The sequence below is a fragment of the Artibeus jamaicensis genome, unplaced genomic scaffold, assembly GCF_021234435.1.
Source record: "Artibeus jamaicensis isolate MK-2021 breed Jamaican fruit bat unplaced genomic scaffold, CSHL_Jam_final scaffold_916, whole genome shotgun sequence".
Classification (NCBI taxonomy): Eukaryota; Metazoa; Chordata; class Mammalia; order Chiroptera; family Phyllostomidae; genus Artibeus; species Artibeus jamaicensis.
In genome coordinates this window covers 55,274,292-55,288,290 of record NW_026522059.1, presented here as the reverse complement: position 1 = coordinate 55,288,290, position 13,999 = coordinate 55,274,292, and the positions used below count along the sequence as shown (strand labels likewise).

The 13,999-nt window shown below is 37.8% G+C and overlaps 1 protein-coding gene across 1 annotated transcript in view; it reads right to left on the bottom strand.

Moving 5' to 3' along the window:
- KCNB2 (potassium voltage-gated channel subfamily B member 2) overlaps window positions 1-4,691 on the bottom strand; it is a 372,399-nt gene extending 367,708 nt beyond the window's left edge. The window contains exon 1 of the mRNA XM_037136315.2: window positions 4,077-4,691. Coding sequence (XP_036992210.2) covers window positions 4,077-4,655 — 579 coding nt within the window. The 5' untranslated portion in view covers window positions 4,656-4,691. The remainder of the gene's footprint in view (window positions 1-4,076) is intronic.
- Between the last annotated feature and the right edge of the window lie 9,308 nt (window positions 4,692-13,999).

Below are 13,999 nucleotides of genomic sequence, written 5' to 3'. Positions count from 1 at the left end.
TTGTCCCATTCCTGAGTGAGGGAGGGGACAGGGAGGGTTGGAGTGAGACAGATGGGGGAAAATGTAAGAAGTGGAGTCCTTAGGTAAATAAGCAGTAGCTGTGGATAAATAGGGAGACCGGGGAGAGGGAAGCAGATAATGCCCCACACTGAGCCCTGGACCCTGGCCCACAGGTGCTGAGTGGCCTTCACTGTGCTAGCTCAGATGAACAGAAATGTCTTTCTTCAGATTTTGCCTCATATGGTGCTTATTAAGTAAGAGTTGCTTACAGTCTAGCTTCCTGATCTGACACTTGGCATGGGCCTCTTGGCTGGCACTGTCCTGAACATCATGTTCATTTATGTGCCCAGGTTCTTAACTAGATTTGCTTAAAGACCCAGCTGACTTCCTTTGTTCTTGACCTTTTTCAGAGATCCAGAGTGAGGGTGCTATAGGATACCAAGGAGTCTAGTTCCTTTCAGTTCTCAGGCAGCTGTGCCCCTCCTGGTAACTGTGTCCTTTTACAGGCTGATCATGCTGCATACCATGATGCCCAGTCTCTCACACACTTTCAAACACCTGATTGACTGACATCTCTGTGGGCAATATTCAAAGACAAACAGCTACTGACATTCCTTTGGGCAGAGGCCAAAAAGAGAAGAAAAATGTTTCCAATCCGGAGGCTGACTAAATTGCCCTGGGCTGGAAGATGTACAGAATTGAGTCAAATTCTAGTTCACTGCCTAGGAAACTGGCAGCCAGGTAAGCCCATCTCCTGCCCTTGCACATTCTTGGGAAAATCACACCAGAGCCAGCAATGCCATGTCATGGTAACCCAGAAATCTGTGCCAGTCAGGTTTAAATTCTGCACATTACCTCTATGTGAGGGTATATATACAAAACATACACAGTCACACAGGGTGAGGATCAAAGTTTATCACACAGACATAAACTTGTGTTGAATTATCAGATCATACCAAACCACAAAAAAATTATAAAATAACAATACCTATTACAGCCCTGTCAATATTTTGTTTAAAAAAAGTAGATTTCATGGCATTTTGTGTATGTAAAAATGTTATTTTCTTAAATATAGACATTTCAAATATATCAAACTTTAAACTCTGTTTTGGCACTTTTTCAGTTACTAATATACCAGAAAGTTCAATCTATAGAAGTGACATCAAGAAGCATGTTTTCTAAGAGCCAAATTGTTATTGTCAAGATCACACCCCCCAAAAAAGTATGACAGGCCAATAAGCCCTGCAGTAACTTTGGGTATTACAGTGAATGCACACAGCATGGCTCAAGAATTATTACTTAATTGACTACTGAGTATTCACTCCATGATAATGAAGTTTTTCTTCCGATGCAAAGGATTTGGCAAGCAATCTCATAACTTTTATACTTTATTACAGAGATATTATAGATAAATGATAAAATACAGAAAAGCCAAAAGAGAAAAAGCGTCAAATGTTTTCAAGGATATAAAAATCCCTATTTAAGCTAAAAGAATGTTTTAAATTCTAGAGAGAAGGGAGTATCTTTCTACATGTATACGTTAATGTCTGCCGTGCACAGAGAGCATTCTATGTATGTTCCACTCAATGACCAAACTGAATGAGTAATAATTGAAAAGGCAAAATAAACAAAATTCTCCTCCAATGATCTTACATCGTAAGCGGGTTAAGAAAACACAGAGATTACAAGCATTCCAGCAAAAGAGCTTTACAGTGTAAGTAGGATCCTGATGTGGCCATAACGTTAATAGTGAGGGCAAGAGTATCATCCCACTGCAGCTTTAACAAAACGATTGTTCCAACTATTCCTTATTTGTAAAAAGACTACTCACACAAACCTAGCGTTAGCTCTCCCATCACCAAGAATTATTCTGGAGAAATACCAACTTATAGGACTTGAAAGAGTAAAGGAAAAGGTGGTAGATTATAGAAGGCACCATACAGAGCTGTTTTTAAAAAGGTTCCAAACCTCAGACAAATGAACAGTGCTTTCACTAAACCACTATATATTCAAATGTAAATATTTTCCATGATAATCCACCATTCAAACAGAAAGAAAAATTCAGATTCTCAAGTAAACACACACAATCCTGCATGAAAATTTAGTAAAGGCTCTAATTACCTTAGCAAAGATTTGCTTATCTCAATTAATAAATTTATTAATTATATAACTACATAAAATTTTTCAACCCAGTATCCTTAACTGCTAGGTATAGTTTGTAGGTAGATATTTGTGCATACATAATTTGAAGGCAGTTTAAATCACCTGTCTGATGCATAGGGGTGTATAATAACATATTGTAACAATACATTATCAACATTACCTTCTTAGATATCAAGAGATAGCTGCTTCTTCTAAACATCTAGATTAAATGAACTCCCTCATCTGGGAAATCAAGTTATTGACCCTAGTCCATCCTTACTAGAAATTCTTCAGAAAAAAATATGTATATGTTTTAAAATTTTTCTATAGTAGGAATTAATTTTAGATATATGTTAACAATGCTGTTATAGGCAAATAAACCACATTAATCTTTCCAGTTTTCTTTTATTTAGCTGCTTATTTTCACATATTTGGCTAACTCCCTCTGGAACCCTTGGTGTAAGAATGATTTATCCCTCATCTGCCTAATGGCTTGAGAGAATTAATTTAAAACCCAAAATATTCCTTTAAATCCAGAGCTTATCTCGTTCATCTTCAAAATTCACTCCATATTTTTAGGAGTAACTCAAATATATAACTAAACACTTGACATTGAAAGAGCAGTAACCTTCAAACCAAACCCCACAAATGTAGCACATCTATTTCTTTCGTACAGGTAAAACACAGGGAAACAAATTATTCAGAGCTGCAAAAAGACCTGATTAAAATGTTTCATTTGCTGGAAAATGTGCATTTCCTTATTTGGTATAACAGAAATAGTTTATTTCATTTAGTTCTATGTTCTGGCTGGAAAGTAAAATGTCTTTAGAAGTCGACAAGCAAAACAAACGTGTCGAACAAGAAGATTGATGATTGTCTATTTCCATTACTTGTTTGTCACAGGTTATCATGTGAAATCTTAATTTCTAGCCAAAGGTACATAATGCACATTATAGTTCTGTAATCTTTACTGTTTATAAGAATGATTAATTGAAGAAACCATAATTTAAAGAATTCATATGAGGACACTCTCTTTATATTTCATTTTCATATAATATGCATAAAATAGCAATACTATATTTCTCAGCTAACAATGACTCTTTTTACTTTTTCTAATAATTTGTATTGCAATGTAGAACTAAATGTATGGGATGAAAACTCAGTTTGAGCTAACTCCCAAAGCTCCAAAATAGAGCTAGATAAACAGAAACGCACAGTTGAATTAAATACTGAAATTACCAGCAAAACAATTTACTCTGAGATTTGGATAAATGCAGGCACAATGGAAAACACTTCATTTTAGGCAAACACTTTATGAACTCTGAGAGATTGTGATACGTCACCTGTGGAAACAACTTTACCCCAATAATCAGAAACATTGTCGGAGTAGTCCTCACAAGGAGAGGTCAGTGGGAGCATCTGGACGTTGACTCATGCCCTCTAGAGCTCAATAAGGCCGCCCCTTGCTCCTGTGAGGGGCTGCCAGCCCTCTGAGCTACAGGACCCTCTCCTCTGCATCTCCAGAGAACCAAGCCAGGGGGCACCTCCTCCACTTTCAGAGACAACACCTTGCCTTTACTTAGGGTGGGGGCCAGGCCCCAGCCCTTTGCAAGACTCCATGCCTGATGGATATGAGTTGGTAACTTCTCTGCCTCTAAGTTATCAACCCACAGTGCAGAGAAACCAGACTCCCCCACACTTGTTGCCCAGACCTGTTCCTACATAATAATACATATGGAAGACTAATGCCATTTGAGGACATTACACAGGCAGAATAACTCTATGTGACTAAAGATTTTGGAAAGAATCTTTCCCTGTCTCTGTAGCCGCCATTCTGTTCTGTCTTACCAAAACATCTTCAGTGACGATCACACCCTCCAAAGGCAACGCCTTTCCTGACCACACACAGGAAAGCAACGCCAGGCTTTTCTTACCTTTGCAGCCACCGAGGAGTTGGGTTTCTCCAGCAAGTCCCACAGCTTCTTCCTTTTCTCAGGGCAGCAGGTGTTATCAAACTCTTCTCCTTCCCGCTCTCGCATGGTCTCTGCCTCACGCCTCAGTTCTTCATTCATTTGCTCTTTCTTTTGGTGATACCTGGCTTGGCAACAGGACTCCAGGTAGATCTCATCAATACCCCAGTAATCAAGCTCCTGACCAAAAGACAGAGCACACATTTCTTCCATCATGTGGAGTTTCCCTGTCCGGTAGAAATTTAAAATGGAAGTGAAGGCGCCTGGATGCCGATCAAAGAAATACTCATTCTCATTCAGATTGTAGTCATCGCACACCTCCAGGAGGCTCTCGTGTGTGTTGCAGTCCCGCAGCTTCCCCAAGCGTGTCCTGGGCAGGCGGTCCAACGTTCTCCACAGGACCTCATGGTTCAGGCCCCCCACGTTGATTTTAACTCTCCGTGAGCACGTTTTGCTCCGAATGATGTCCACAGGTTCTGGTGGAAGGGAGAGTGTTGACCTTGAAGCCTTCCTGTTTAAGCCCGGGGGCAACTTTTCTGCCATTTTGAACTGAACACAGCTGTGGAGCCAGCGTCTTCCACAGAATGGGCCGTGGGAAGGTCAGAGAAAGTGACATACCTCTGAGGCAGGCATTTCCACGGCCACACTGGAAAAAAAAAACAACCACCATTTGGTTACTCGCAATTTTCCTAAAGCATTTCCTCTTCTGTGTGATCACTCTGTTATTTATGCACAACCTGGAGGTATAATATTAATATTGTGCATCTAAGTGGGAATATAAATCTTTGTTTTAAGGTACAAGACAGAATGAAAAGACAACACAACGTACTATGCAGAACTGGCTATGTATTCAATTTAATGAACCTATGGGTTGACAGTTCCCAAATTTGTCACCAGAGACCCCTTTCTCAAGCTCTATACTAGAATATTTATGTGCTGATCACCTCTTCCTAGATAAACCAGATACTTTGAACTAAACTGACCACGCCTCCAAACTGGCTACACTGGTTTCTGTTCCTTCTTCACCACAGATGTGGCCCTCCACACCACCATGCCCAACCACCCAAGATAAAACTCTGAGGAATCCTGATCCGTCCATCCATCCATATCCAAATCAGCAACAGGTGTTAACTAACTGTACTTCCTAAATGTGGAAGCCCTCCACCACCACTGCCCAGTTCCTGTTACCCTTGAACCATGATGCCAATTCAAACTCTCAGCACCTCTCACCTGCATTTTACATCAGCTTCTAAACTGGATCCCAAACCCAGGTTTTGTCTACCTAAAGCTCATTGTCCACACAACTACTAGAATAATTCTTTAAGATACAAACTTGATCTTACCACGCTTTAAATCCTGCAAAGGCTCATCATTACTGGCAGTGCAAAGTCCATTTGGCCCTTTGAGATCAGGCCTACCTCTCCACCCTCCCTCGTCTCTTCCCTCATCACTATATGCCAGCCACCCCAGACTACGCACATGATTCTGTCTCAAACTCCTGACTTCTCTTTATGACTATCTGTTGCTTGCTCTTCCAGACTCAGCTCAGACATCACCTCCTCCAGAAAGCTCTCCATGATATCGCTCCACTAGATGTTCTCTGTGAATGTCTCCTCTATTTCATCATGCCACTGCAATAACCCCTTTCCCACGTGATGATGGGTGCTCTTAAAGACAAAGACTATCTTCTCTCTTATTATATTCTTATCACTGAGAACAGTGCTTACATATTGTGAGGGTTTAATAAATCTTAAATAATGAATCCATTCTTTGTTTTCCAGAACAGAGTTGACAAAAGATCTAGTAGGACTAATGTATGTAGCCAGAAAAACTCATAAATGGAATTATTTGGATAACTTGCCTAAAAACCATCTATGTTTATATGTCTGTATGGATATAAGCATTCATGTATGTGTGTGTGTGTGTGTTTGTGTTGTTCCAAAGTTCTTTTCACCTTGTACCAATTCTTTAAGTCATTACTGCTCTAATATTCCCTCTTGTTGGTCCAGTGTTCCTTATTCTGATCTACAGCAGCAAGCATCTTCTTATGTAGTCATTCCCTATAGGTTTTTGAAGAAATTCACAGAGCTTCAAGCAATTCACCCAAAATACCACTTTTAATGAAAACATAATGTTTCACAAAGTCAGAGGCTTATACCAAAAGGAAAAAGATTTTAGATTTAAGAGTCCTTATAATTAGAACTCTCTTTTAAGATACCCATCAATTTCTGCATGTTTCTGGTTTCTCCACTTCTATAAGTTAAAAATTATTTCTCCATCTGGCAACCAAGTATCCTCTCAAATGAATGTAAGTCAAATTTATGAGAAGATATAGATGGACTATATAAGAAGTACTTCAAATATAGTCAATAAATGTATTCGAATTGGGAGTTTTTTCAACTAAATATGTCCAGAAATATTTTAAGCATATACATTCACAGTTTATTGCAAAGATGCCTACTTTTACAAAATAGAATTACAATGACTGAGTAACTTAAATTCTCCGAATCTCAATTTCTAAATCTAGAAAATAAGGGTAATAGTATCTACTTCACAGGCAATATTATGACAATTAAATGAGATGGTTTATGTGCAGTGCTCACCACACAGAGGTATATCAGAGTAGAATAAGAAAATTCTTTCTCCTTTAAGTTTGGTTTCTAATCACTGGCAGAAAACTGAGATTAAAAGTGATACTAGTATCTAGTCAATAAATGCTAGCATTACATTTTTCCTTATCCATATGTTCTATCTTCTCAAGTAGATTATAAACCTCTGAGGCCAAGAACTGTTGTTCCCACCTTTTCTTTGCAGAGTACTGTACCTACACATAATAGGCACCTCATATCATGCATCTCTGATGCCACTGATCCTCATGTATTCAGGTGACAATACACTATATATATTAAAACAAAATTAAGCAGCAATATTAGGGTCAGGCAAAACTGATGAAAATATTAGAGAGGTGGCAATTCCAATGATGAATCTAAATGTCTCTTTGCCATTAAATAACTTGGTTGTAGGTGCCAATAACATCTCAGCAATCCCTACAAATTATGTGAACAGTCTCTGTGAACAGTAAGCAAGAAAGCCAATCCATTTTAACTTGGCTACAAATAAACATAAAGTGAATATACTCTTTAAGAAATATCACATCTTATACTAATGTAAAGAACATGAATGGTTTTTGAATTGATTATATTATCAGATAAGGGCTTTTCCAGAAAAAGTGAGAACAAACTCCAATGTGATGCAAAAACCTCATGTCTGTGCTCAAGGGCTTAGTGTCACTTTCTTTCTTGTAAGTCATTACTAAAAGTATAAATGCTACATCATGGTCACCGGTAGGTCACCCTTTCTCTTAAATAATTTCACACTCATGACTTAAAGTGAATTTTCCTTTCTGTAGAGCATGTGTTTCAAGAGAGGAAAGGTCATAAGAGTTAAATTTCAAAATATCTTCTTTACTGATCAAGAAATTTCTATTATAAGAAATCCAGTGTTGATTACAAATCCCACAATAAAAGACAGACTGAAATTCAATGCCCTTTCTACAAAGCAAGGGTAGAGAAACTCAGAATAAGAAAATGTGGCCTGTTGATTTGATTTTCCCAAAACCTAATGATGATGTACTCTGATTATTGTAGCTACATTTTTTTATTCTCCCTTGGCAGAATGTTCTGCTTGTTACCTGATAAGTGGAGGCTCCAAGGCATTAAATTCTCGAGCAGCTGAAGAGCTGTGAACAGTGCACAGCATAAGCCCAGATCAGTAGTGCCTTCGAAACTCACTGGGCCTTCCTGCCCACCTGCCTGTCTGTCATTATTCTCCCTTCTCTCTCTTTCCCTGTGCTTTTTTCTCCCACTTTACCCTGTCTCTATTTCCTCACACACTGTTTATCTTTCTTCCATTCTTCTCTCTCTTCTTATCCTGTTCCCTAGATCTTTCTATCCTTACAGCCTCTTAACCAACCACAAAACCAAGCTCTGTATATTCAGACTTGTACATACTTTACAAAGTTCTCTACATCCTTGTCATGAAAACCTCCTGAGCTGAAAATACCATGTATTTCTCTCTCCAGAAAAATACCATGTCTCTCTCCAGAAAAAGAGAGAAACATCTAAACTGAGTTGTTTTTTCATGAGAGGTTGTATGAGATCACCAAAGGGAGCTCTGCTCTGAGGCTCAGGACCCTGGATCCAGGTGGACTGACCTCTGCCTCCCTGTCTCCTTTGTGATTGAACTTCATTTCCCTCACCCACTAAACAAGGGCATTTCCATGCCTGCAATTATTTGCTTTGCTATGGCACTTGCTGAATTCTTTCCTCCCTATGATTCTGTGGCCTTCACCAACCTGTCCCGCCAATCACCATCCTCTTTTAGATAGAAATAAACATCATGCTATCTCAGAGTACATGAAAATGTTCTTTCCTGTCTAGTTTCTTAAAAAAAGGTGTTTTTCATATTTCATTTCGAGAACCCTTTGACATTTATCAGGGCTTGAAACAGACTACCTTCAAAGCATCATAAAAGTTTCATTTATTTTACTTAGTGTTTAGTTGCTTTGCTATATTTTAACTTTTCACTTTTAATATATGTTCTTTCTATCATACTAATTTTACTTCTGACAACAAATCTGTCAGCTCCTGCTGGGTTAGGTATCATAACTTGCCATTCTTAAGAGCTAGAAAATTTGTTTTTAATTTTAGTAGTAAAACTGGATATGATGCTATATTTTCTCACATATAGTTTTATAGTGAAATCCGATAAGAATTAATCATGTAGTTCAATTTAGTACATAAGTGTAATACAAAAAGTAGTAATTCACTGTGTAGATGTTATGCAACTTGTAGAATTTATATAAATAAAGTCAGTTATAAACAGAACACACATTTTTATGTCCAGGACAGAATCTCAATGACTCTTTTCTTTGGGCAGTTTGTTGATTTATTTCACCTCACTCGATTCATTGAAATGCAAAGTCAAGCTTGCGAGAGTCCAGTGCAAATGTGTAAACATCCCTCCATTAGGCCGTTAGAGAAAAATGCCACTCCTTATACAGTAAACAACAACAAACATTCTGAATTTGCACAGCTGCACCATGCTCCTACCAGCAGCGTGAAATTATGCTGCCACCCATTTAGGGCCAAACCTGACAAAACACAACTTTCTGATTGTGGCACCATAATTACAGCTTGAGGCTGCAGGTTTGTAGGCAGCAGGGGGAGGGGAGTAATATAATCTCAAACATACTACCATTATGTCATATACTGACACTTCCTCAGTGTGGCAAGGCAGGATAAGTCCCATGTATGATCCTGTAAAGATGAAAAGTAGATCTTTCTAAAGATCCAAGTGTTTAACATTTCGTTTCTCTGTTGCTAGTACATGCTGAGCAGTATTTGCAAACAAGCAGTTCTGAGACCTTTAAGTCACTCTATGTATTTCCTTAAATTTTCATGTATGGTTTTAAGTAGTAAGTACATCGTTTTTTCTAACAGCTATTTTTGTTTCAGAGAGCCACAAAGATTATTTGCAATAAATGTGTGGAGAGTAAGGCACTGAAACTGTTAGTTGGATAATCAATGCTTTGAACAAAGTTAGTACTCCTTGAAATTTTAAAAAGCACCTCCAGAATTTACTAATAAAAAACTATAAAATTATAACAAGTGAAAAACAACCACATTTATTTAAGAAAGATAGGTATTATTTTAAAGTAAGGCTTTAAAGAAATAAAGTAAGGTTTTAGAAACTCTTAGCTATCCTAAGAAATTCAACAAACCTGCTGAATTACTTTGTTTTTTTTTTAATTTTTTAAAATTTTATTTAGTTATTTTTCAAGTACAGTTTTTTTTTCTATTTCTCCCATCCCAGCCCCCCTGCCCCATCTCCCCACCTTCCTCCCATTTCCTCCCCCCTCCTCAGTCCTCATCCCTGTGTCTTTAATACTTGTTCCTCAGAATCCCTCCCCATTTTCCCCTTAAATTCCCTTCCCTCTCCCCTCTGGTCGCTGCCCACTTGTTCTCTGTTTCAGTGTCTTTGTTTTTATTCTGTTTGCTTGTTTGTTTTGTTGTTTAGCTTCCTGTTAAAGGTGAAATCATATGGTATATGTCTTTCAATGCCTGGCCTATTTCACTCAGCATAATGCTTTCCAGTTCCATCCATGTTGTTGCAAAGGGTAGTAGCTCCTTCTTTCTCTCTGCTGCATAGAATTCCATTGTGTATATGTACCACATCTGCTGAACTTTAGAACCTGGCCAGAACAGCACGGTGATTACCAGAGGAAATGGGGAAGTGGAGGAAGGTAAAGGAGGATCAATGGTGATGGAAGGAGACTTGACCTGGGGTGGTGAGCACATCATACAATATAGAGATGATGTGTTGTAGAACTGTACATATGAAACCTACATAGTTTTATTATCCAATGTCACCCTAATAAATTCAATTATAACATTAAGGAATTTTATACTGTGCATTGTTTTTTAACATGTCAAATTCTAGTGATAACTAAAACATTGTCCCTGTCTTCAGAAAGGTGGAAGGTGGTATTTTTCTGTAGTCAAAGGCTGCTAATATCAATGTGTTCCTCGATTTTAGCACAATTGTTTACTCCTTAGATTAAAAAAAATCCAGGACTTTTATCCTTGACATAACCGATGCTTTTTTTAGATACACTCAAACAAAATCCTAAAAGCTTTCCTTTCGGTGGTCAAAGGAAGCATTGTGTTGCAGTAAGAAGAGAAGATGACAAGTAATAAGTAGAATATGTAATATGAGTATCTTTCAATATCATAGATGTCTCCAAACAACCAAATTTATAAATAAACTATTTTATTTAGACACATTATATAATTTTTATTCATCAGAATAGAGAATTATTTAAAGAGTTAGATCCTATATATGTGTTTGCTATAATTACAGAATAAAACATTCAGTTTGCCTTTAGAAAAGTGACCTTTATAAGACATAACCAACAAAAAATCCTTCTGTACTCTGAAAAATATAATACTGATGTTATAATGCATCTTACACATTTATAAACTACCAAATATAGTTGTTACTGAAAATTTTCAGTCTGTTTCAAAACACACACAAAAGGCTCTAACTTTTATATGAGCATTCAGCCATTCAGCTCCTGGAGGGTTTTCTATCCTGAAGGTGAACGTGCCCTTTACATGGGCACTAAGAAGTGTTCTTTTCACTGTCTCCTTTTGCGAAAGTCTTCCCAGTGTCACAATGGAGTGAAGGAGGCGGATACAAATGAAAAGTTATGAGAAAAAATGAAAAAAGGCAATGAAGAGGGAAACCATTGGTGCCACTTGCAAGGGATGTGGAACGAGGCTGGGCCACCCTGTAACATCCTGATTTTTTAAAAAAATCACAAGTTTTGCTTGCTACCTGGTGTTCTATGTGGATAACACAATCTTCTATTTGTGTAACTAACTTAAATTTCATATTCTTCTTGGTGTCTTGTCATATTAGTTAGATTAGGCCTCTATGAAACTAAATAAAATGTTTACGAAGTTTGGACAGGATTTGAGCATTTTGTTGGTTTTCTTCCAATAAAATTAGCTTTTAGATCATGGGATGATTGGTCTAGAGTGTTCAGTAGTAAGATTCTTGACAAGGGATGATTCTCAGCTGAGTTCCATTTGACAGTAAAAATACACTTTCCATTTTCATTCCAGCCCCTCCCTTCTCCATAATCAACACATTATAGACAATGTAGCTTTTTAGAAGCTCAAATACTGAAGTCTGATTTGAGATTAGTCTCTGTGACTTAAACATTATACCATGCTTTACATATCCCCATGTTTGCAGAGTAGAATCACATATCACGGCAGAAGGGAACTGGGGTCTGATCTGGTCCAATTTCTTTATTTACAGCTTTGAGAACTGAGGTCATGTGACTTGGCTGACCTCTCGTAATTACTGAATTTGAACTAGAATCAGATCTGTAGATACCTATAGAAGTCTCTTTCCATTATGCCCATTACTATTCTTTGCTTTTCACCTTCTAGTCAAAAATTTTAAAAGCTTTTTTTTCTTTGTGTACTCCCATGTTAAAATATCGATTCCAACTACATGCATTAAACTGCATTATCTCCTAAATACTGTTTGTTTCTTTAAAGAGCAATGGCTGTAGGCCAGCAACTTGACCATTTTCTAAAGAAAGGTGCACTTCATAGAATCGCTCTCATGACCTCTGCTTCCCTAGCACCAGTTTTTATGGTACCTCCCTCCTTTTACTCCTGACCCCTCCAGCCACTTCTGCACACTGCATCCCCAACACCAGCAGATCAGGGCCATCTCCTGTAGAAGACACTCCCACACTGCCCACCCTCTGGATAAAGACACAATCCAAAGACTGTAAGGTCTGTCCTCTACTTACCTCTACCGTTCTATCACCCACTTTGCTCCCTCTCAGTCCTCTGTTTTACTTTTTCCTTTCTTTACATGTGCCAATCTCTCCCCACCACAGGGAATCTGCATACCTATTGCCCTCCTCTTCATCTGCTGACAGCAACTCAGGGATCACATCTTAGATAGCCCCATGATTTCCTTGATTATATAATAATCCTCCTGTTTTAAGAACTTATATATTCAATATATCAGCTGCCTTTTACCTGGAGCACTTGTCACAATAGTTTTATATTTTTGGAGATGAGCATTTTGATTATTTGCTTAATATCCAATCTCCCTACTAGCCTTTAAGTTCCTTGAGGGCATGGATCACATTTGATCTTATTCCTTATTTTATCCCAAGTGCCTGGCATACAGTAGACACACAATAAATATTAGCTGAATAAAAAAGTAAATGCTCAGTTTTCTATTTTATTTAAAAATCTTTTTTCTCTCATTCCAGCTACCTCACATTACATGCCACTCCCAAAATCCAATATGACTTTCATGTATAAAATGCTCTTTTCCACATTCTCCATGTGATAAAGTCTTACTCATTACTAAAGGTCAAGAACAAATATCTTGTCCAGGGAGAATTAATCTCTTCTGCCACAATAGGCTAGAAGTTTGTTCTATACATTATAGAACAAATGTTTTTCTCATTGTAGCATAACTATTCACTTAGAATTCTTCCCTATTTGTTCATTCTGCAAATATTTATGAGGCCTTACTCTGCTGGAGGCACAGCCTCTGACATCATAAAACTTATCTTCTAATGGAGGTAGATAGACATTCTATATACAAATACACCAGCAACTAAGTATGACTCACAACAGCTACAATGGAGAAGAAGGAGATACATGTGAGCTTTAACTGAAAACACATTCTTGGCTGTGAGTACTTAAAAGTGACGAATATGTCTTGTCCATATTTGCATCTTCGGTACACAAGTGCTTAAGAAATGTTTGTGGATTACCCAAAAGAACAAATGATTGAGTGAATGATGAATTTCAGAGCACTATTATTCTTTTTGTTTTGGTTAATATCATCAAATATCAGATTATTGTGGTGACTTCTAATTCGCTTAGTTCTTCTGGCCCTGATTTGCCCATTTTAACAAGGCCTGGGTTCAAAATAAGAGCTAGATTTACTGGAGCTGTGCATGGAAGAAGTGATGAATTAAGTCTCACCAATAATTACTTGCCAACCTCAAATGGAATATGTTGCCTCAAAACACCATTGGGCCTAGTAATATTCTAGCAGATCCCAGGTAACCACCAACAGGGAGGCACAGAAGCAACTTCTACCCTGTTGAGATAGTGACAAGATTGCCTCCAAAGTGCCTTCTATCACTGAAATTCTAAGGGTCAATGAGTTTTTTGTGTGAATACCTCATATCTACACATTCCCTTGGAAAGATGACAAACAGGAAAAAGTTCAGGCTTGTAAATTTCTTAAGTTTAAAATTTGACAAAAGTGAATTT